We start from the raw sequence: 25,397 nt of genomic DNA, 5'->3' as shown, positions 1-25,397 counted from the left end.
TGGATCACAAAAGCCAAATAACAGCCCATGATACGTGACAATATGCAGTAATTTCATTCGCTCAGTGGAGACTTACCCCATTTTGTGTGATCCTGATTTTTGCTTCCTCGTGAAAATTATCGGGATGATTCAATCTTGGAGAAGTCCATGAATGATGAAGGCACTATAATGGCTAACATGACAGACCGATTTTGTTTCATAAGTAATGATTGAAGACACATAAAATCTCAATCCAGGCAGCACCTTTGTTCTAAATATGACAAACAAAGTATAGTTTTTATAAAAAATGTTCTGATAAAAATTGTAAATTTAATTATATTCGCGCTTACAGTTGTTAAAAACAATATTGTTTACATTGATATAAGTAAAATTGTTAAAAAATCATTCAAACTGACAACCCGGTTAACGCTGTCAGAATAACAGCCCCGACCCTGGCCGCGAGATCAGTAACAGCTGACAACAGCCGCACCACCCCTCACTCTGTAAACGTCAAGGCTAATGCCTTCAACAAATCATTGATGGGGTTTTATCAAAGGCGACTAAACGAAATACAGACTCTGGGTTGTTAAATTGTTTCCTCGTGCGTCCACACGACACTTTGTAAACAAAGACAAATTAAGTTATCTCCCTTGAATAGGTTATCCAGGCAAAACGTCTTTTACAAAATTGTTTTTGTGAAGCATCAGTAAATCAAGCAAAACTCTGCATGGCGGAACAAATGGAAATTTACGTGGATTTCACCGAGAACTTAATGCAGTGATGTGTTCTTTACCTATTTAATACATGTCTGCAAGCGATACTGTACTGAAGAATTATTTAAAGTGTATGACAAACAAATTCGTTACCATTAAATTTCACCTTTTCTTTAGTCGCAGGATGACTCAAGGGAAGGAGTATACTTCTGAGTTTAATGCTCAATCACTAAAAATCTTCGATCATGACTGACATTTCCTTTTTAGGTACATGGCCATGGGACTGACGTGTATGACATGCACATGTCAATGTGACTGACACGCGTATGGCGTGTACCTGTCGATGAGACTGGCGTGTATGGGCGTGTATCTGTCCATGGGACTGACGTGTATGGCGTGTACCTGTCAATGTGGTTGGCTTGTGTATGACATGTACCTTTGTCAATTTGGCTGATGCGGCTCTTCCGTGTACCTGTTAATATGACTAACGCGGTGTGCATACTGTGCGCCTGTTAGTGAGACTGGCATGCGAATTGCCTGCATCTGTCAATTTGGCTGATATGGCGGTGATGCGTAACAGAAGACCCGATTCTATTCGTTTCTTTTGACATGTCCTCCATTTTATGTTCAGGACTTATACACTGAGAGGTCACATATCACCACATACCTATTGATCCTCTGTATGTAGGTTACACTTTAGTTGTTAGTGGTTTATAGAGCTCTTGTTTGGTAAACAATGAATCTGTTAAATCTTCTGGGGCTTTTTTTGTAGACCCGTGATGGTACTTCATAGGGGTAGAATAGGCCTTCAGAAACCCATACTTGCCCTAAAAAGGCGACATGCTTCTCGTAGGAGGCGAGTAACGGAATCGGGTGGTCAGGCTCGCTGACTTGGTTGAGTGAGTGAGTGAGTGGGTTAATATTAACGTCACATCGGCAATATTTCAGCCATATCGTGACGAGAACATTTAACAGTGAAAGGACATAGGTATTTTGGAAAATCTGTCGACGATGGACGGTAAAACAACTAGAATATCACAGTTTGAATTAAAATTAGTGTGGAAAATTAAAACTAATAACACTATTCGTACAATACGATATAAAAAACAACAGGCTATAGATCGCCAACAACAGAAGGTAGATCACCATACAAAGGACCATGGGGACTTACAGTGCCTTTGCTTTCTGCATGCGTTTACACCATCCTTTCAGATGTTAGCAATGTAGTCACATCTAGCCACAAATTAAAAATACACAGATACTACGATTAAAAACAATGGAAAGTCTCAATGTACTTTTGGACTCGTGTACCCTCTCAGGAGGACAATACGTTTACAACACATCAACCCCCTTTGATGGTACAGCCACTAGTAGTCTCACTTACTAATCTAGACTACCAATAATAAAATATATCAATTCACACAACAAATCCAATTCTTTTAAATATGCATTGATTAAATGAGAACTGATATTAGTGAGTGAGTGTGTTCATATTTAACGTCACATCGGCAATATCTCAGCCACATCGTGACGAGAACTTATAATACTGAAATAAAATATGTGTCTATTATAAAACCTGTCAACGAAGGACAGTAAACTAGAATATCACAGAGTAGAATATAAAACTAGTAACTGTACCTAAAACAATTTATCTATTATATAATACAATATAAAAATGGGCTATAGATTGCTAACAACTGTAGGTAGATCACCATTCTAGGGAAGATGGGGACTTACAGTACCTTTGCTACCTGCATGGACCCTAGCTGGATTTACATCATCCCCTCAGCCGTCAGTAATTCGGGAAATCTAGCCATTCAGTCTAAAGACACTTATTCTACGATTAAAAACATGGAGAATTTTAATTTACTTTGAATGTTTGTGGACTTACGTACCCTCTCAGGAGGACAATAGTTTTACGGTACTTCAACCCCCTTTGCGGATACAGCCACTAACAAGCACAGTTACGAATTTAAACTTCCAATAATAAAAAAAATATCTGTGTACAATTCATTTAATAAATCTAATTCTTTTTAAAATGCAACGATTAAATGAGAACTGATATTAGTAAAAAGGTCCTTCATACTATGTGAATTAAAATAGGTATCCCTTGTGATGGAATATTCAACACAATTGACCGTGAATCTTTCATCACAGGCGATACAAAATTGAGGATCCTCACCTTTCAATGGGTATTTATGGGTATATCTGGTGTGACCAATACGGCATCGTCTCATAATGACCTCTTCAAATCTGGACTGACAAAGTAGGTATAACCGACATAGGGTTTTATTTCATGCAATTCATTGGCGCCAACCTGGGTTTCCCACTTCTTTTGCATCAAATCTTCCATCAGATTTCCATCAGTGCATGGAATAAGAAGTGGTGTCACAAATTTGTTGAGTGCTGCCTTGGTAACGAGATGAGCCGCTGTGTTACAAGAAATGCCCACGTGGCTGGGTAACCAACAAAAGACGATGTCGTATTGGGCAACAGCAAGATCATTATAGAATTCAATAAGTTCTGTTAAAAGTGGATGTTTACAAGAAAGACTGAGAGAGAGAGAGAGAGAGAGAGAGAGACAGAGAGATTTCTATTTGCTACATTCAGTTTTTAATGGATTATATTCTTGTTTCTAATTTTTTAAATGTAGTTAATATTAGGTCAACCTATAGCCTAACCATCTGCCAAGGGGGAGAAGAAGGAAGATGAGTGAATGTTTTAATATTTAACTGTTAAGGCAGCACTCAACAAATCTGTGACACCACATCGGCAATATTGCAGTCATATAGTGACGAGAAATACAAATGACGTAAAAGCACAATGTAAAAACTATATATATAGTATAAAAACCTGTCAACGAAGGACAGTAAAACTAACTAGAATATCACAGAGTAGAATTAAAACTAGTGATGAGACCCAAAAATGCATCTATAGAGGACAATACAAGATGAAAATGAGCTATAGGTTGCCAACAAATGAAGGTAGATCACCATACACAGGACTATGTGTACTTACAGTACATTTGCTTCTTGAATGGATCCTAGCTGGATTTACATCACCCCTTCAGCTGTTAGCAATTTGGACAAATCTAGCCTCTTTTGTACAGTAAAGGAACACTTATTTTACGATTAAAAAACTGGAAAACTATAATTTACTTCAAATGTTTTGGGACTTACGTACCCTCTCAGGAGGACAATTAGTTTACAATACGTTAACCCTCTCTGATTTTATAAATGTAGTTAACGTTAAGTCAACTTGTGGCCTAAGCAACTGCCAGGGAGGGGAAGAAAGAAGACGGAAAGGAGCTATATTATCCAGCTCAATGCCGTCAGCAGTAATGAAAGGCATTTTAATTCTCAGCCCAAGAGGCGGAACAAGGGATGATTTCCTGTTATACAAATCTTCATAAGGAAAAGACACAATGAAATGAAGGATTAGTCTCGTTAGAATATAACTGTTTAATATACTGTAAGTATAATTTTACACGGCGTTGGGTGAGAGATGGTTCGTCTGCCTCAACGTAGAGACTGTCGATAGGTGAAGTTCAGGAGGACCAAAACAAAGTCTTAGACCTTGGTGATGGACAGAATATTATAGTTTCAGGTTCCTTTTGCGGGCTCCACCATATACGATGGAGCCATAGTCACGTTTTGAGCGGACGAGTGATCTATATAAGTGGAGGAGGGGATCAAGCTATGAATTAACGACTTAACGACTTTAATGGGAGTACTACTTAAAAGAATTCTGGGTCTTTATGCGTTTTTTATTTTCTACAGAAATGTATACAATTGGTTTTCGACTTTTAAGCCCTTTTCAAGACACCATTTGTTCAATTTGTTTAAGCACAATTGCAGTTGCAGTTCAACAGTATGCATAGTTTTCCATCGATTGAATCATGTAAAACCTTGGATAAAATGTTTATCTGTTACAGACAAAATACTGCCTTGTGGAACACCCTGATCCTGATTATAATGGTCAGACAGAGTTGAACCCACTCGGACTTGAGCTGCTGTGATATAAAAGAGGGAAACGACCACTTAAACTGAAGTCATGTAAATCCTTCAAAATGCCATGTTTCCAGGTGGTATCGTATGCTTTCTTGAGATCAAAGAAAATCGACACTGCATGTTGTTTATTTACTAGAGCATTTTAGCAAAGGATTCTAGCCGTACCAAATGATCAATGGTACTACGGCTTTTACTGAAACCACATTGAGTATTTGTGATAAGGATACTGGTTTCGAGATACCAAACTAATTTATTATTCACCATAGCTTCCATGGTTTTACAGACACAACTAGTAAGATATATTGGTCTTTAATTAGACGGATCTATATGATCCCTGTCAGGCCTTGGTATTGGGACTACAATGGCATTACGCCACGAATAAGGAAATGTTCAACACGTCCATATTTCATCAAAGATATCTAAAATTGTCATCGGACATGGTTCAGGCAAGTTTTTGAGGAGCTGATAATGAATATTGTCATCACCTGCTGCAGTGTCGTGAGGTTGCTCAAGAGCTGTATACAGCTCTAATGTACTGAAAACACTTTATTATAATCTTCACCGTTATTTGAATCGAAATAAAGTTTTGTTTTTTCCTGATATCTCTGAAACTCAGGAACATAATTTGCTGATCATAAATTTTTGGCATGAGCTTCGCAAATTTTATTTGTCACTTATTAAATTATCACCATCTTTAAGATAGCGAACGGCCGATTTTGAGCCTTTGCCTTCTATTCTCTGAAACATGTTCCACACCTTAGACATAGGCATACGTGAATTTATATTGGAAATGCAGTTCCTCCAAAATAGCCGTTTGTTTTGCTTGAAGGTACGACGTGCCATTGCATTTAATATTTTAAATTTATTTAAGTTGTGGACAGTTGGATGATGACGGAAATATTTCTCTGCCTTTTTCCTCGCTTTTCTTGCATTTCTGCAGTCTGCATTAAGTACATGTGGAGCTGTGGACCGTGGTATGCACTCATAAGCAATTTCCTGACTTGGTTGACACGTCATCGGTTCCCAATTGCGCAGATCGATGCTCATGTTGTTGATGACTGGATTGTCTGGTCCAGACTCCAGGTGCAATATAGCTGTGTAATGTAATATTGCTGTGTGCGTCGTAAAACTAAACTCACTCACTCACTCATAAGTGTATCTTATATTACCAAATCTGGACTGACAACCCAAGTATTATTTCATGTAGTTTATTTTTACCTATTTGGGTGTCCCACTTCTTCTGGATCAGATCGCGAGTGTAAGCTCTAATGCTAACTATTCAGAATAAGGAATAAGAAGTGGTGTCACAGATTTGTTGAGTGCTGCCCTTGGCAGCAAGATCTACCATTGCCGTGACAAAATGTGTATGAAATCCCCTGTGAACCAGAAAAATAGTCTAAAGCATTCAAGTATTGTATTATTAAGCAAGATAGCAAGTTATACAAAGCCACAAGTCAATTTCACAATATCGATTTCAAGTACAATACAAATAGCACAAAATCTAAGACGATGGATCACAATATATATATATCAAACTCACCAAAGTCTTATTGCGAGAGGGAAACAATTATGCAGAATGTAACTCAGAGATCGGTCTGACGGCGGCTGTGAAAATCAAGCGTTGGCAGCGATTGATAATATATACTCCCGTAATGTCTGTCTGTGTCGGTCCCAACACGGCAACTAGTCTTTAAATACATATTCAGTCATAGCTTCAAGAACGTTGGTGCACTTACGATCATCGCCAACAGCGTAGAATGCTCTAGCAGTCTCCCGGAAGTAACTTATAATCAAAACAAACTCAAGAGGAGGTATCTCTAAAGCACGTCCGGAAAGCCTGCTGCCAAAATCCTCAAAATGTTGATCATCTATTATACGAAATGTGATCCATCATAATTATTATTACTTAATTAATAACAAAATATACAGAAAATACAAACTCGGAACAACCTACATTCCCTGAATGTTAGCTGATAGTGCAACTCTAACAAGTGCCATGCAGTTTACGAGTTAGATACTACAGTGCGTTAGTTGCATTTTACACACAATCGGAATGTTTAACATCCGTGTATAAAATATTGGTTACTCTTTACTCTCCAAATAAATCTTCTTCTACTCGTCCATATTCAAGGTGGGTTCACAACATATAGTGTAAGTATATGATCAGGATAGCGGCACACATTATTTCTAGATTCACACAAGAGAGAAATTGACAAAACCCAAGTTTGGAATGGTAACAGCTGTTTTCTGTTTAACAACAGCGTGGTATGCATGTAATCCTATGTATTGTTTGATATTGACAACTGTTTTTCATAGAGTACGCCTGTCCTTGAATGTTCAATACCACATGATGCAGGTTCCAAAACGAAATTGCAACACACATTATTAATGTCACTTGTCCGACAAATTTTTATTGTAATTCACAAGTCTGTCATTTCCGTGCGTGGTGAACAAGGAAAACTTCAAAATATGTTCATTTATGAAAACCTTAGATTTCTGCGAATACATATCATGATTATTCCGTTGGTTTTAAACACGTCCAGGAATGAGAGAAATCCTAAACTGACTGTATAAAGGGATTACAAATTACCACATGCACTGGGATTTGAAGGTAAATGCATCGTGGATTGTATGACAATATTGGCCAGCATTGTGGATATCGAAGATACAACCCAAGTGTCTACTAAAGTTTTCAATTAGTAATCATCAGTAATACATCTCTGAACACCGTACTGCCATTAAGCTTGTGCGCCGATGCCACTGCATTGTGACGTCATCAAATTCATGACGTCATGACATTGTTATTGCAAAATGTACTGTCAAAGAGATATCTCCAAGGGGATATCTTGAGATTTCACAGAGTAATATCTCCAGAGGCACACAGCTTTGAATGATAAAACAATGATTTTCGTTTGTATAGCAATTTTTCCGACTATAGCAATGTTGTCGATGATGAGACGTCCTTTCCTTCACAATGGGAGAAGTAACAGGGAACCTAACTTACTCAACAACAACAGTATGGTGAATTAAGTACCACTTTTGACAATAACATATCTCATTTCAAATGTGATTCAAAGGATGGTGGGGTTGCAAAGTGCCGATATCATTGCATCCAGAAAAAAAGCGTTTTTACAACAGAGGTTTATGCCCTTTTTTACATCACTAAAATATAACCATTCTAAATATATAAAATTTTCAGAATCTCCCGTACATCTTCAGACTACTAAAACATGCACCCTAAACGTCCATTTTTATATGAAAATATGAAATGCTCTTGCTCTTGGTCCTTGGGACATCGTTTTCTGTGGGTTACACAGGCACACGGAATTGTTTTGTGACACCAGTTGGCTGATGTTGCAGCTGAAGCAACAATCAAGAAATCGTTGACACCACTTGAATTGGAATTGCAGAGGAGTTTGGGCTACACTTATTAGCTATGTTGTTGAGTTCATCAAAGAAACCCCTTATGAAATAAGGAATCTTTAAAAAATCAGGATAAAGTCTGTACACAGACTTTGATTTTTGAAAAAAAATGCCTCCCATGTATATCAATCTCCAGAATGGGGTAGGATCATATGGGTTAAGAGGTTGTAATGCTGCTGGTCAGTTCCACATATATATAGGTCATTATGGACTGGCCACTCAATGGGTCTGGGTCTGTAATGGATGTACCTACAGCTGAATACATTCCCGTTCAAAGATGTGTCAATACATATGCATAGATGTGGACAGAAGGCTCTTAATACTCCACCTTTAGCATTAGTAGAAGTACCTCCCAATAATGGGTTGTGCCCGTTTTATTCATCCATAATAATACAGGGTTTGGGAAGTTGGTCATATAGGTTCTGAAGTTCAGTCTCTTGGAAGAGCTGAGGGCGGTGATAAAGATAAAGATCATAATGTAAGTGTAACATGTAAACTGAATCTCAAGCCAACAGTCTGGAGACCAGTATTACGTGTATCAGGGGTATGGAAAATATTTTAAGGATAGAAGATACTTTAGTTGCCCGGTCACTTGATGGGAGGCGATAAATGATGATAAACATCGAAATGGCGTAGGTAGAAAGTATCCATTTGTTTTGAAGATCTCTCCTGCACACACATTGTTGACGGTGCAAACACAAGCCATGTTAGGTTAGTCAGATTCCATCACCTGCACCGCCTTCTGGGCATACAGCTGTAGGCAAAGACATACAGGAAATTTTGTATTTGGAATTCAAATTGGAGGTCAAATCATTTCGGCTAGACTTTAAAAAAAATCGTGTTATCGTTTTTCTGAAAAACGTTGTGCAACATGCATTTGTAGGACAGGGCTTGGGGCGACCCGCCAGGCCAGTTCTACCACCAGTCTAGTGTAAACCGAAGGCTGAAGTGTTGTGTTTGGCATAGGAAAGCTATTCCTAGCACCAAGGCCCTCAATCACGAGAATCCCGTCCTTCACCGACATAGGGGCGCAAAACACGGCAAACAGGTTGCCCAGTCATGTGCTGCGAACCATTATGCCTCTTGGGCCACAATGGTGGCTTGTAGAACTCTTATCGTTACCCAGCATCCACCACGAGGAGGTGGCTCGTCTTCGCCCAATGTACAGGACGTCATCATAAATCATTTCGTTTCTGAGATGCGATTGTGTTAAGGGTACCATCATATTACATTAGTCAAGCTGCAGATACTTTATTTAATTAAAATTAGTACTTGTAATCATGTATACACCTTACAAGAACACAATGTGTCCTCATTTATTGTATGCTGTCCATGGATGGAGGATCCTCCCGTGGCCACCCGGAGGAGAAGAAAGAATCATATGTACTGAACTGACTTAAACTGAAACTGTCTGCATTAAATCACCTAGATGTCCTTTTGAATATTACGGTTTTGTTGTTTTGGGGTTTTTTGTTTCAAATTTCTCGTAGGCATTTCTCGTTTAATGCTGGGATCGACTGTAGATAAGAGATGATGATTGGTCTTGTGAGGTGGAGTATGTATTTCAGGGAATGAATCCGATGTTTGAGCTGGTTGTCTATTTGAGCAAACTTTGAGAGTCTTCGGAGTTAAACCAAGTCGATGTTTAGAAAGGGTTTGGTATTCTGTGTTTGTTGGTAATATGATTCATAATCCAAGCTCCCCACCCACCACGGCCTATCCCAAGGACAACCCTAATGATAATAGGAATTCCTACTTGCAGCACCAAGGATACCCGCATGGGTTACTCCAGCCTCGGGTTTGTAGGGTTTGTATAGCTAAGGTACACTAGTATTCAGATTACACAATGATACGTGTATTGAAGGGCAAACAAAATATAAATCTGCTGATCTGGCAAAAGTGAAGGTTTGCGTCCCTGGAAAAATTGATTCAAAAGCTATATTCTCGGTGTGTTAGGTAAAGGAGATCAATATATGCTGTGCATGGTGGTGACACAGTTGCTTACAAAATGTTCCACGAAAGCATTGATTACATCCAATAACGAGAAAAGAACAACGCTGATATGAGGTACAATAAATGTATGTTGTTTTACACTAATGCATTTGGGAAAGATCACATCATCAAGCATGGAAAGCTTATACATTTGTAAGAAGTTCTTCAGATATGAGGAAGAACAGCCTCCTCATGGGGAGTACTGGGTGATGCCAAGACTTTCTAACACTTCCCCATTTCTGGTCCTGAAAGACGACCGAACTGCGCAAGTGTCTGCTTATAATTGCGCCCCTGTGTCGATGGCCGAAGGGATTCTGGTAGTTGTGGGTACAAAGGCCTAACACACCACCTCCACCATGACTTCACTACGTCACGACCTAATAGTGTTATTTAAGCGGCACGCCTCTAAGGCAGTACTTTGGAGTTCTGCCCTTTGGCTTTCTATTTGTTGACTTCCGGGAGACAGGTCTAGAGATTTCCACGTTAGTGGCGATGGTCGTATGTGCTCGAACTATCAAGAAATGTCTGAATGTATATATAAATGCTATTTGCCTTGTTGTCGGCGGGCACGGACAAGGATACCTTAACTGGAGTATATCTTTCATCATCCGTCAACGCCTGATCTACTTAACTGATGCCAGACCGCCTGGTGTGTTTCACTCTCGCAATAAGACTTTGGGGTGTTTGCTATATTATATTTTGTGACAAATTGCCTTAGATTTTGTCTCATTTGTATTGTATTTGAAATCGGTATTATCAAATTGACTTGTGACTTTGTATAACTTTCTCTCTTTGCTTAATAATACTATATTTGAATGTTTCAGACTTGTCTTTGTTCTGTTTTGCTGGTTCACAAGGGATTTCTTACACCTTTTGTCTTAACCGTAACAATATTATTGATCAACATGATTAACAATATCTCTAATTTATTTGACACTGAACTATTTACCCCTTGTGATTGAAAATTCAGTAGAGTTATGCAGGATATCATTGACTGATTTGTCATCACAAAGCATGCAGAACGGTACGTACACACCTTTCTAAACACTCATGTGTATGACTTGTATGGCCAATGTCGCATAAGGACCTATTCAAACATGTGAGTGAATATGGCTTGTCACCATTACTGTAGCAAAATCAATGAGTCCAGGCAAAAATATATCTCCAAGAATACCGGATGACAGTGCTATTTTAATGTAGGGTCTAAAGTCATACTAATAGTCCTAAAATCATAGATACAAAAGCAGTCGAAATATGTCATGCTGTCTGGAGAGTGAAAATATTTTATGAAAACAGTCGCTGGAGATGTAAAGCCTGTTTTTTGGTATTGTATTGTCCAAATAGTGCTATAAGTTTTAAATTGCTTGTTTCAATTTGAAATATTGCCGATGTTATGTTAAATATTAACTTACTCACTCACTCATAAAATACACACACACACACACACACACACACACACACACACACACACACACACATACACACACACACACAACCCGGAACTTCTGTATTCTGTTTCAGGCCGCATCACAAAATTCGTGTCTTACCAAACCCAATGGACCTAAAGTACAAACGTGAAAGTGACGTGATATGTGCAGCTGTAAGCACGCACCACACAGCCTATGAAATGGATATCGCCGTGTGTCATTTTCTTTCTAATCTATATCAACCGGTCTTAAATTATTTATTACTCGTTATTTTCCATATTAGTTTTGTTCAATATTCAAGATGGGTTCACAATATATGGTATAAGCATGTGCTCACGATATTGGCACACATTCATTCCAGATCCTCTCAAAAGACATATTGACAAGGCCCCAGCTTCGAGTGGTAACAGCTGCACTCTTTTAAATCACAGTTACCTATATATGTGAACCATTTACTGGTTGATATTAGCAAAAAAAAATAATATAGTGTACGTTTCTTACAGAAACTGTCCTGAACTGACAAGTAATATACACGCGTGTAACACGCGTTTTGAAAGGGAAAGAACTTGTAGGCAGCAGTGTATGAGTTATTAAAGAAAATTGCAAGGAAACATAATTAAAGTCATGTTTGCGTTGAAATTGTATTGTCCTCCATGAGTAAATCGTCAAACATTTCCTTGAGTATTGGTACTATATCTTTTCCTGAAAATGAAAATTCTTGTGAAGGAGTTATTTTTTTTTAGGAACCTAAATATGGACATTCCTTGAAAACAAACCCTTCTAAATATGGACATTCCTTGAAAACAAACCCTTCTAAATATGGACATTCCTTGAAAACAAACCCTTCTGCGATATCCAACTCAGTTGAAGTTTTTTTTTCGTTTTTTTAATGGTGAGATATCAAATGTTCCACAGCTCCGAGGTATTAGAGTGTGCGTGAAGACAGCAAGTTACTATTTTCTGAATTGCTTAACTTTTGTAAACATTGACGTTACTGTTTCCGTGCTTAGACGCTTAAGTTCCAGTAGAGGGGTCGTCTACTAGAAATGACGCAAGGTGAAATACTAACAAAAATGACAGGCCAGCATCAGCGGGGGTTAATATATTGTTGAATTATTGTCCTCCTGAAAGAGAGTGAGTAGTTTTACACCGCATTCAGCTATACTCTGGTCTGTAAGTAATCGAATCTGGACCAGGCAATCCAGTTCCAGTGATGAACAGCATGAGCGTTGATCTGAACAATTGGGAACCGATAACGTGTGTCATCGCTTCTTACGACAAGCGCAATTCAAACGTGAGTTCCGGAAGACAAATTCAACCACGGATCTTCACGAGTCGCTTACAGAATTATCACTGACCATCTTGTGCAGCATTGTCAACTCACAAAAAGCTGGATCCATCTTTCACGACCGAAGTGATACAACTTGGAAACATATTTGGAAACATTTGCATGATGTTGGGCCTTCTAAGAATTTACACGCTATAGAAAGACAGTTACAGTTCTTAACAAAATTTAGAAACTGGTCAACCTGCTGTTTGCATGATCTATAGCTGGATTTAGTCCATTAGCGATTATGCTCCAATTAGCCAAACATTAACAGGACACATATCAGTGACTAAAATCATATTGGATGGAATGCACCTTAAATGAAATGGTACTTACATCTCATTATACGCTACTTCAAGGCCCTTGGAAAAAACAGTCACTAATAATCAGAACTATTTGGTTTGTCCATCCATTTAAACCAATATATAATTAAGTTATAATTACATATGAATTAGAGTATCGACACAAAAACATATTTCTGAAATAAAATAATTAAATATCAATTTAGACGATCCTTCGTAGATGCTGATATGGAAACCCATTGTAATGGAAAGATTCATACAGTCGCTGTACAGAATGGAGGATGTTCAAAATTAATAAATTGGTGCCGTAAACCCACCAAAAGTTCAGCCAGACCGGGGTGAAATTTGCCAGTCCAGATTTTTTTGGATTAAGAAAAATAATAAGAAGGTAAATAAGAGGACGGAAACTGCATGTTTTCAAATCTGTTTCAGTCAAGACTTTAGTCATTATACTCAACGCCAGAGTGGTCCAAGACCATCGGGCGTGCAACTTTTTAAAACCGACCATCCAGCCGCAAAGCAGACCGTTCCGGACGGTTGAAGTTTGCAACGCTGAAAATGCTCTTGTGCATATCTCGAAAGGACAATAGGATACAGCTGGTTTGATTTCATGTAATTCAGTACTTTCTTGTCCCGCTTCTTTGGTACCTCTTGCAAAGGAAGTCATTGAAGCGCTGCACTTAAACTGTTTGTATGTGTAGACTTAGTCTCGACGTTATACGTCTGAAATAACGCTGTTTTAACTCAATCAGTCATTCACATACAAGTACAACATCCTGAGACCCCCTAACGTTGCTGAGAAATTGGACACAACATAGTATGTGTCTTACGTGGCGAAGTGGGTGTGTTTAAATGGGTCGATTGCAAGCTCTGATTTGAGAAAGATTCCATATGACATATGCTCCTTTGCTAATTGGATAAAACATGAACAGCCGACCGACCTGTTCGATATCTGAAAACTGTACATAAGTATCTGCGGAATTCTTTAGGGAACATTTGTTGGCAAGACCAGTTTCAGCTGACTTAGAAATCAACCTTTCGTCATGGGAAAGGTATGTTAGCTTCCTGCCCTTCTTGTTGCACCCGTGAAGGGCTACCCGGGGTACAACAGACCTTTAGCAAGGATGTTTTGCTAGACTATGTTGAATATTCCATCACAAGGGATAAATATCGAACTAAGATGGATCTTTTTAGTAATGGTAGTTATCTTTTAACTATTGCGTTTTAAAAGAATTAGAGCTGCGACATGACTTGTAAATAGATAAATATTTTATCACTGGAAGTTGAAAATTAGGAACTAAGATTGTTAGTGGCTGTATCCTCGAAGGGGGTTGAAGTACCGTAAAATTATTGTCCTCCTGAGAGGGTACGTAAGTTCCAAAACTGTTGAAGTCAGATTTATTCTTCCACTTTTTAGCCGTATAATATGTGTCATTTTAATTTGTAGCTAATCTTGCACACAGTCGCCAGCAGCTGAAGAGATGGTTTAATTCCAGCTAGGGACCATGCAGGTAGCAGAGATCCCCATGGTCTCTAGTATGGTGATCTACCCTCTGTTGTTGGCGATCTATGGCATGCTTTTTCTTGTACTGTCCCAATAGTGATACTATTATATTTTTATAAGTTTCCACGCTAGTTTTAATACTAACTGTGATAGTCTCGTGATTTTACTGTCCCCCGTCGACAGGTTCTTCATAATATGCACATATATTTCTTTTTATGTCCTATGTTCCTATGTTCTCGTCACGATATGGCTGCAATATTGCCGATGTGGCGTTAAATATTAGCTCACTCACTCACTCAACACTGGTAAAGTTCATTTGGTATTTAAAGGGGACTCTGTGGAACGTATATAAGAAGGAGCACAAACAATCAGTGAAATGAATAATTCACAGTGTTGGCGGGAACGATAATAATATCCAGCCGTTCCCGTAGGTGTTTCAAAAGGTGTACCTCTGTAGATAGTGATTATCACAATTAGCTCGCTCGTGGCTTTTGAAATTAATCAAATATTTTAGACAGTAAAACATACAGAGGGCCTGGAGATGACCAGCAACTCGATGTCGTGAGTGAATGAGTGAGTTAATATTAAACGTCACATCGGCAATATTTCAGCCATATCGTGACGAGAACATTTAATACTAAATTGGAATATATGTATATAAGGGACAGTGGGTACTTTTCCTACATGCATGTATGCCGGCTGGATGTACACATTCCCACACATTTACTGCCGATAAATGGTAAGTTTAGCTGAAATTATAATCGCATTTATACTGCGTTTTATACATAGAAATACTTGAACCTATGTGGTAAGTCCACAGACACTGTAAGAAAAGTAATACGTTCACCGTCTGTAATCGTAGAATACGTGTGTTTTAGTGTATTCATTTCTTTAACTTATAATTTTCTACTCGTTGTGCGCATGTACTGGGCGTGTAAATATTTCCGGTTTGGTCGTATGCTTTGCTGATGTGTAAACACACACTAAAGAAAACAAACAATCAAATAAAATGCACAGTTTTATGTCACATACAACTGACATCGAATTATTTATGAAATAAAGACCGGGATTCGTTAAAAAAACAAAACAAAAAATACCATAGTTGATGTGAACAAGCTTTTGTATAAACGCATTTAGCCACCACATCCCCTTCTCATAATTGAAAAAAACACACGAGATGACGTTTTAACCAAAATTAAACATCAGTTATTGAAATCCAAATGGATGTATGTACTCAGCTATGTCAAAAGCGTAAATACATTCTTCATGAAAGCTTTAAATTTAGAGTGGATTTGCAAAATAGATATATACACAACCAAACCGGAAATTTACTAGCCTCTATTTTAACACGCTCTACGCATGCCCACGGTCAGTGGAAAAGTATTGTCAACCCACCGAATGGCTACATTTACCAAATTGCTAACGGCTGAAGAAATGGTGTAAATCCAGCTAGGGTCCATGCAGGAAGAATATGTATTGTTAGGCTACACTGTTGGCATTAGAGAAACTGTTTTCACCTTTCCCAATTTTCATCAATAATTAACTGCTTTAGATCAGCTTCCTAGTTTCAAATTGGAATCTGTGATAGTACAGTTCTTGTACTGTTATTGTCGTTTGTAAGTTTTATAGTGAATATACAGGTAATACACTATTCGGCTGATGTAACTTTTCATTTTAACTCACATCAACATATGTGGAACTTACAAACCCTTTCAAAGGGGCACGTGTGTTATGCTACCTCTACTAACAGGCTCCAAGGGTTCACAAGAGGTACGTGTCCTCAATACAGCTCAAACATTTGGAATCATAAATAGTCAGTATTTCCGATTGATGGAGTTTGGTATCCGTGAGTAAATACCACTCATGTATTTCCCCTGACCCCATGCTAGGCATCCACCCTATGTAATTCCTTACTCTACCCGTCCATGACTCACCTCCCTATGTACGTCTTAGCCCTGTGTACATTATCTCCGATTTGAACAATATCCTTTCTTTCCAATGATGGAAGTGGAAGGTACTGTAGAGAGCGAATTTCCTCGGCTATATTATTTATTACAACATTCACTTCAATTCACTGATCTGCAAGCAGGCTAATCTGCAATGTTGATCCTTGCAGGTAGCGTGCATTCTGCTTCTGTTACCTTTGACTTGTTACTGCCAACCACGTCCTGGTATGTATACTGCATAAACTGGTAAAAGAGTACATGATTGAGCAATGTTTTGATACGGCATTCTTTAAAAAAGTATTAATAATTTATGACACCGTGAGAACCATGTTATCCCATTTTTGTTAAAAACATAGATGAAGTAAAATCAACATAATACACTGAAAATTAACTCTATGGGATAAACATGGGAAGATGTCGCTTGACGCCTTACTGGGACCTTACAACACTTCGGTATAGTTCAACCAGCTACTAGCGATTGTAGATCGTATCATCCCTTCATCTATCTATCCCTAGAACAAACTCCCTGGCGCTATGTTCTGATATGGTGAATATTCTGTGATTGAAGAGGGTGTGATATTTAGAAATTAATGGGGGCGATTTTTTAAGGTGCTTCAACACAGTATTACAAATAGATTCACTGTGTCCCTTGCCAGTGGGGCTAAAGACGACCAGAAATTTCACTGGCCCTTCAGGCACCTTACCGGCATGAATAACGTATAGACAATAAAACAGGGCCCTCTGTATACATAAGGGAACGGCGGTGGAGTTATATAATATCTGAACAAGGACACGTCTTGTGTGGACACGCCAGGTCCATCACTGTGCATTATAGTGCAACCTAATCATTTAGTTCAGTATATTTGTATGTGCTTCAAAAAACGCTAGAAAACTAATACCAATGTGTATTCTTTCAGGTCCGTACATGGCAGTAACACGGGATCCATGCAACCAATTCCAAATACTGGACCGAATACAAACTCGAACTCAACACTACCCTGGTAACACCGTGGTTAACAACGACCACAACCTGGCCCCAGGGTGGTACGGTGCACCTCGTGGGTGGGAACTACTCAATACTGTCCCAAATGCATGGAAGAGGTGTGGAACGAGGAAACCCATTTACAGGACAGGTAAAACAAATTCTTTTTATAGATAAGCATGTCAGCAGCAAGTAAAGATACACATGACATGGCCAACATTCATCAGCTGTTGCGTCACAAACACCTAAGGTCATCTTTATGTCATAAACCGGTGCTTTGGAGAAAGAATCTAACATATGGCTCTCCGTTATGCACAGATACTGAATAACTTTTTTTCCTGAGAGGATACATATGTCCCAACGACTTTCAACGTAAAATTTAAACTTACCGTTTCTTTTTAACGTAGCGGTTTTCTTGTTTAAATTTCGGCTACATTTTCTTATTATCACCAGCAGCTGAAGGGATGATGCAAATTCAACTTGTAGGTAGCACGGGTACTGTAGGTCCCCATGGTGCCCAGTATGGTTTTCTACCTTCAGTTTTGGGCGATCTGCAGCCTGTGTTTTATATTGTGTTGTCTTCGATTAAAATGTTTTATTTATACATGCTTTTTTATATTCATATCTGTGATACTCTAGTATTTTACTGTTCATCACTGATTACTGTTTTCATCTTTATTATATTACTTGCTTTCGTTACATGTTACTTGTTACTTGAGACATTGTGACGATACTCACTCACTCACTCACTCACGGGGTTTTGGCTCTTTTATGTAGATAACTATTCTGTAACTGTGTCATACTTTTGTGTCAAACAATATAACGACACATCGGCCGTTTGTTTTCACTGAAACACAGACCTGTGATGGTACCGGGTTAGAATATGCCTTGAGCCACAAAAAAAGACTAACAGGATCGGGTGGTCAGACTCGCTGACTTGGTTGACACATGTTATCGGTTCCCAATGGCGCAGATCGATGCTCATGTTTTTGATCACTGGATTGTCTGGTCCAGACTCGACTTTTTTTACAGACCGCCGCCATATAGCTGGGATATTGCTGATTGCGGCGTAAACCTAAACTCACTCACTTTACTGTCCTTCGCCGATGGGTATTTTATAATTTACCTTTAATTAACATTACATTTACCATTACTTACCTACAACTTGATACAGTCACGTCTCTTATCAAGGTAAAAGTGGCCAGACGTCCTCAGTGTGCGTTAGAAACAAGTTTAAAACATGCTCTCGAGCGTTCGACATCAATACAAGGATGTGCGGCACCAGAGAGATATACCAGCTCACAACAGCAGTGGATAAATCAGCATTCTGCTTCCGTAAGTAGTCCTTGTGTATTTTATGTTTACATTAAGATAGCACATACGTCACATGGCAAGGTCCTTTGTCGACTTATCTATTTATAACTTTGTTACCAAAGGAAAAATTGATTTCGTGACATGATGTGGCTGAAATATTGCCGATGCGACTATAAATCTTATCGCACTCTTTCTTTCAAATGTCCATGCATCTTTCTTTATCTACATATCTGAAACTAAAGAATTCGTAAAAGAAACACTGTAAAGAACTATTGAAAAGTCGTTTGCTGACGTTACAAGGTTTGTAGTAAATACAAGACCCTGTCATATATGACGTCTTTGATGCGGGCTTTTCTGATATCAAGAATAGTGTATTTTCTGACACATATCGATTGAAACATTCATGCGCACACGGATTCATACATATTACGTCACAATACATCACAAGAACTAAACGTGCATGATGCTTTGGTGTGTTTTTTCAGAGTGCATCAATCGTAAGCAGGACATCCTCATCATCACCGATGTTTCACGCTCAATCACCCGGTCCGTGTTTGAGCAAATGAAACTATTTCAAAAGTCATTGGTTGCATCAGTTGACATAAGCCAGAACACTAACGCTATTGCTTTGATGGAGTTTTCGAAAACCCGCAAAGTACTCATTTCTCTGGACTCGCCATCTTCAGTGAAGAAGGCAGATATACTATCAACGATTTACCAGCAAGATTATGAGAACGGACCCTCTACCGAACTTGCAGACGCCCTTGACATGGCAGCAACTGAGGTTTTCACTGCACAGAGGGGTGACCGGGCAGATGCCGACAATATGGTGATCTTGTTCACTGATGGATGGCTTTACAAGTCAGAGGAGCAGGATGTTGCTGCTGCTATTGGTCAGCTTTCTGCAAAAGCAGAAGTATTTGTTGTTGCTAGCAGGGGCATAAATTCCGTCATTACGAAAATTGCTTCAGAACCTAAGGCTGATCACATCTTCCAACTTGGAGGAGGAGGAGCAGTATCGACAATTAGGAGGGCGATCACGCCATGTCAGCTCCCGATAAAGGGAATCTAAATGAAGTAGATATGCAGTATGGTGGCCTGCATTTGGTTACTGGCGATCTACGGCTCATTTCAATATTGTACAGTTACGAGTAGTGGTATCCTTTATCTACTTTGATGAGTACTATTGTTCCAGTCACAAAAACACTTAACTATTGAAAACTCACTCACTCATGTACAATAAAATTATTGCATTCAGTACGCTGTTATTGTTTCAATCATAGAACATTCAACATTACTGAGTTTTTAATGATATTCTTTTTAAAACAACGTTGATGAAATCATTACATGAATTCACACGGGATTCATACTATGCCAGCATGTCATGGTGTTGTTCTGGAGCAGCTGCGTGTCTTACGAGCTAGGCTCTCACCAATTTTTGAGATGGAAACATTTTGTTCCACTGATTCCTTTTAACCTACAACAGCTTTTGCCACATCAAATGCCATAATACACTTCAGTCACACTGCATCCACTCCCCTTAATCGCTTTAACTATACCAAACGCATCTACCCTTTTAATTACTAAGCGTTTTTTTTTTTACCAAATATACCGAAACCGCCTCACAGTATTCATAGCCACTGTCCTATTTGGGGTCAGAGTTGACCTTAATATTGGTCTTCAGTAGCCAATGATTGCAGTAAGAGGCGACTAAAAGGAAAAGCTGCTCAGGTTCAGTGACTTGGTTGACACATGCCATCAAAACAGAATTTTGTACAAACATTCTCATTCCGTTCATCACTGGATTGGCTGGTCTAGACACCGTCATGTAACTGGACTAATGCGGCTGTAAACAAACATACACACAAGCAAACAAACATACATGAATTCACCCAGCGCACACATAAATACATGCTCACAAAATCACTCACACTACAAAGCGATATCCCAGATATCCCCAGTCTCTCCGGTGCATCAAATGCCCAAGGCTACCTTATTCTGTAACTTTGTTTCAAATTTGTGTCCGTGTTGAATCATGTGAGTCCGTTTTAGATTTTGTCTTGAGTAGTCTATGATTGGTGTTAGAGACGACTAACGGGATCAGGTAATCAGACCTAAAGACTTGACGGACATGGTCATCGAAGCAGATTTGCGTAGAAAAATTCCCTTGATGTTTGTCACTGGATTGTCTGGTCAAGACTCGGATATTTACAGTCTGCCGTCATACATCAAGAATATTCCTGATTGGGTCGTTAAACACCAAACTAAAAACCTCGCACACACATGGATAAATACACACAGAAAATCTCATACTGCAAACAAACATCCCAATTATCCTCATCTGTCCGATGTATCAAATACTCACGGTTGGAATCCATCCTAGAGCCCATGGTAAGTTTTAAGTATGAACACGACAACCTACCATTTGGAACGGGTGCCGACAGATCTGACTTATGCCACTAGTTACCTTAGATCGAGTGTTATGACTGACATGGCCGACGTTCTGTGAGCTCAAGCTCAAGATGAGTAACAAGTACATGCCGTTTACATCTTCTGGGATCCTGGGTCAGTCTAGATTTGAAGAGGTCATCATGCGGCGATTGGTCACACAAGATATACTCATGAATACCCATTGAAAGGTGAGGATCCTTCGTTCTCCATACCTCGTTGTGAAAGAATCAACTCTTGATATTGTCGCGTCCACATAGTGATATTAGTTTGAACTTTTCACTCTAGGTTTACTTCAAATTGTCATAATCTAGTTGTTTTACCGTCTTTCGCCGACAGGTTATATAATTAAAGTCCTTTTCAGTGTTAACTGTTCTCGACATGGCTGCAATATGCCGAAGTTAAATATCACTCATTCACTCTGGGGTCCAGGTAGGTACGGTATGTTAATTTTATCCTTAGAAAACAAACTGGGTTGAAGTGCTGTAAAATTATTGCCCTCTTGAGAGGGTACGAAAGTCCTGAAAGATTCAAAGTAAATTTAACCTTACGTAGAATTTTGGTCATTTTAAATAGAATTTCTTACAATCGTCAGCGGCTGTGGGGATGATGAAAATCCAGCAAGGATCCATACAGGTAGCAAAGGCACTGTAAGTCCCCACGGTCCCTAGTGTTATGATATGGGTCTGGGGTCCAAGTGAGGGTACCAGTGAAATCCCTTATCTAACTGGCGTGCTGGTTTGCTTGGGGGAATTAACTCAGCAAAGAGTCCGAATTAGCAAGAAGCTAATTACAATTTTATTTACAAGAGACAGAGTAACAAGGGTGGCCACAGAGAGTCGGTACAACCCTCTGGGCTGAGGGCTAGAGCTGACCTGTGTTGGGAGTCTAAACCCTATTGATGGACAAATGGAGTTGGAGATTATTTAACTACAATTTAAACAATACAAAGATTCTGATTTGCTGACTGATACTAAAAATGGGTGTAACTTACAATAGCCAATGAAATACAGAATAAACAAAATGGGGTGTGTCCTACCATTACAACTTCAGTGACCAGACATGGGGGAGTACTTAATCTTTTAATCCTATTGTGTAAGTGACATTAATCTTGGTGGCACATTTACTGGATGCTTGATTGCTTACTCTGGGCTGGATCTTTAACGACCCTTAACTGGTGTTTTCATAATGTTATTTTACTGTAGGTGATGGCATGTTTACCTCATCAAAGCTGTTTATTAACCTGTCTAGACATAACCCTCGTCTTAGTGAATGGTTTGTCAGAACAATGAAGTTCTGATTATCTCATCCTAGGATTTTGACCATGAAATTGTGTGGTCATAACTTATACCTTTTTTCAATAGAATGTCTGTGAGATAGGCTTTACTACTTTTGAGAGGAGTCTTGTCTAAGCTATTACTGATACATGATAAAACTAATATTCTATATTCATATTTTCCTAATATATTGCTTGTACTGGTTACAATTAATAATGAATTTTGGTATGAATTAACATTTCATGATAACTAATATGGTGATCTAACTTCAGTTGTTGGGGATCTATAGCTATCTATAGATCTATCTTAATATTGTTTTGTCTCTTCTGGCTAACATGCTTCATATTTAATTACTAGTTATACATGTATATCTGTGATATTCTAGTTATTTTACTGTCCTTAGTCGACAGATTTTTAAAATATACATACATTCCATATAAATGTTACATGTTCTCGTCACGATATGGCTGAGATATTTCCGATGTGACGTTAAATATTAACTCACTCATTATCCTTCGAAGAGCATAAACGCCAGTGCTGTTAGCCGAGTGAAGAATCTCTAAATCAACATATGGGTTACTATGTATTAGCTTACCGAAATGTCGAACTTACATGCAACTCCAAGCACACCACGACTTCGCATCATTCAGTTTGAAATTTGACTTTTCTATGGTGTTTTCCGTTGATTGTAAAGAGCTTCGTTTAATTTGGAATGTTTGGGAAGATACGTAAACATCGTGTAACTGTATGAACAAGTCTGTGTCAGCCACTGGCTTCCACATGTAATCCCTTATACCGGCTTCTACATGCCTCTTTTCATCACATTGTATACCCCAATTAATGTCTTTGCTGTAAGCTAGGTAACTGATGAATATGTATGTAATGGGGATGGCGCAACAGCACAAGACCAAGATCCGTTGAAGCTGTAGTTCGGATGTATTTACCATAGATTTGACTTTATAATTTTAAATCTGAAACAATGTATATAAATATATGACAATCTTCGTCAAAAGTACCCATAATTCTTTTTATCACATTCAAGTCATTTCACACTGTTCAGATAACAATTGCTCTAGTACCAGTGAACATATAAAAAAGAACTCAAATAAATGGACATCACAAAATTAATGGTTCAGATACATAATGAGATTCTTAGAAGTGCAATAATAGAACACTTTTGGTACCTTCCAAACACAATGAAATATCAGTTTGTCTTACCATCTATGGGACAACTTGCATCAAACACGTTGTGAGGCATCAGACTTATACACCATCCAATGACCTAAAATATGTATGCCTTACTTAGCATAGAAATGCTAATTGTCACCAGTAAAGTAAACGAACAATCTGGACTAAAACATTAATCAGAATCAATTGTGAGTGAAATTATTGACACCAACAACTTCTAACTCTGAGTCAAAATATACCTCCATCAAATACATAAATTTAGCTACAATAAGTACTGAATGAACCTTTCAACAAAATGTTGTAGTTTATTCCTTTCATGTACAATTAAATATAACTAACCTGTACTCCACCAAAGTCAATATCTTCTTCCCATAACTTTCAAACCACCTTGCTCAGTTGGGAGAAAGACAACAAGTGAACAAACTTCACACTTTCTAAATGCAACTGAATTCAACATCCAAGCAAGATGCTGCACATCTTCAACCAATGGAAACGAAGGACAAAACAGGAACTACTTTCAACCCATGAGCCAGTGGTGACTTTGAATACAACATGGACTTGTGAAAATGTCAACCTTACCAGTGACAATTGCATTATTGTTTAAGGTGTTATAAACTGATCCCAAACAGATAAATAAGACAAGAAATGATAAAATAGTTTATTTTTCCAGAACACTTTTACAAGTTGTGTATTATGTAATTGTTATGTATTTTGTACTTGTTACATATATTACCCTGTTTTCCACGTTACTCATACCAGCCGATACAAGAATCTGTATCGAAAGTTTGCGCCATCTGAATAAAGAAGTTTTCTCCTTACAATTATGCGAACATCGAAATGAAGCTTCGGGCCATTTAGACTTCGTACAGTTCAAAATAAAGACTTAATTTTAAATTTCTTTGGCATCCACATTTATTGGAAATTATTGAATTACGTAATGATCTTGCTATTGGACAAGACGGCATCGTCTTGTGTTGGTTACCCAGGCACGCTGTTCTGTGAACAAAATTTAATATATTTCCGATAGGACAACGCTCAACAACTCTGTGACTCCAGTTCCCCCCCCCCCCCCCCCCCCCCCGAACTCTGATTACAAGACGCCATCATGACATCTAGATGGGACATTCGCGATCTTATAGAGAAGATGTACGACAGAAGCTCTTAAAAAATAACATTATATTGAACCATATATTGGTTATACACACCTATATATATGCTGCCACTCCAGATCTGAGATCATTTTAAGACGTTATTGGCCATTCAAGATATACACAATAGTATTTATTTAAAGACGACGATCCTCCTTGCTGCATCGCTTGTGATGGCACAGTCATGGTTATGCATCACAGGGGATAAATATTTCAATGTCAAAACATTAAATGATCTTTTAAAGTCACATTTAAACAATTTCCTGTATTTCATCGATGTATCGTGACAGCAATGGCATAACAGAATAGGTAAACTGATGGTCTCTAGGGTGGAATTACAGGAGGGTCCGCGAGCGCGCGGGAGCAGAGAGCTGGCCGCACGGCGACCAAATGCTCAGTTGTGTATTCTCACACACG

The 25,397-nt window shown here is 38.6% G+C and overlaps 1 protein-coding gene across 1 annotated transcript; it reads left to right on the top strand.

Moving 5' to 3' along the window:
• The first annotated feature begins 18,876 nt into the window (after positions 1 to 18,876).
• On the top strand, positions 18,877 to 19,991 carry LOC137259331 (matrilin-3-like). The gene is made up of 2 exons (XM_067797014.1): positions 18,877 to 18,940; positions 19,405 to 19,991. Exons 1-2 carry the CDS (start codon positions 18,877 to 18,879, stop codon positions 19,989 to 19,991), a joined length of 651 nt encoding a protein of 216 aa, XP_067653115.1.
• Positions 19,992 to 25,397: the final 5,406 nt, after the last annotated feature.

The sequence above is a fragment of the Haliotis asinina genome, chromosome 13 (genome assembly GCF_037392515.1).
Source record: "Haliotis asinina isolate JCU_RB_2024 chromosome 13, JCU_Hal_asi_v2, whole genome shotgun sequence".
Lineage (NCBI taxonomy): Eukaryota > Metazoa > Mollusca > Gastropoda > Lepetellida > Haliotidae > Haliotis > Haliotis asinina.
This window is presented reverse-complemented; position numbering and strand designations above follow the sequence as displayed.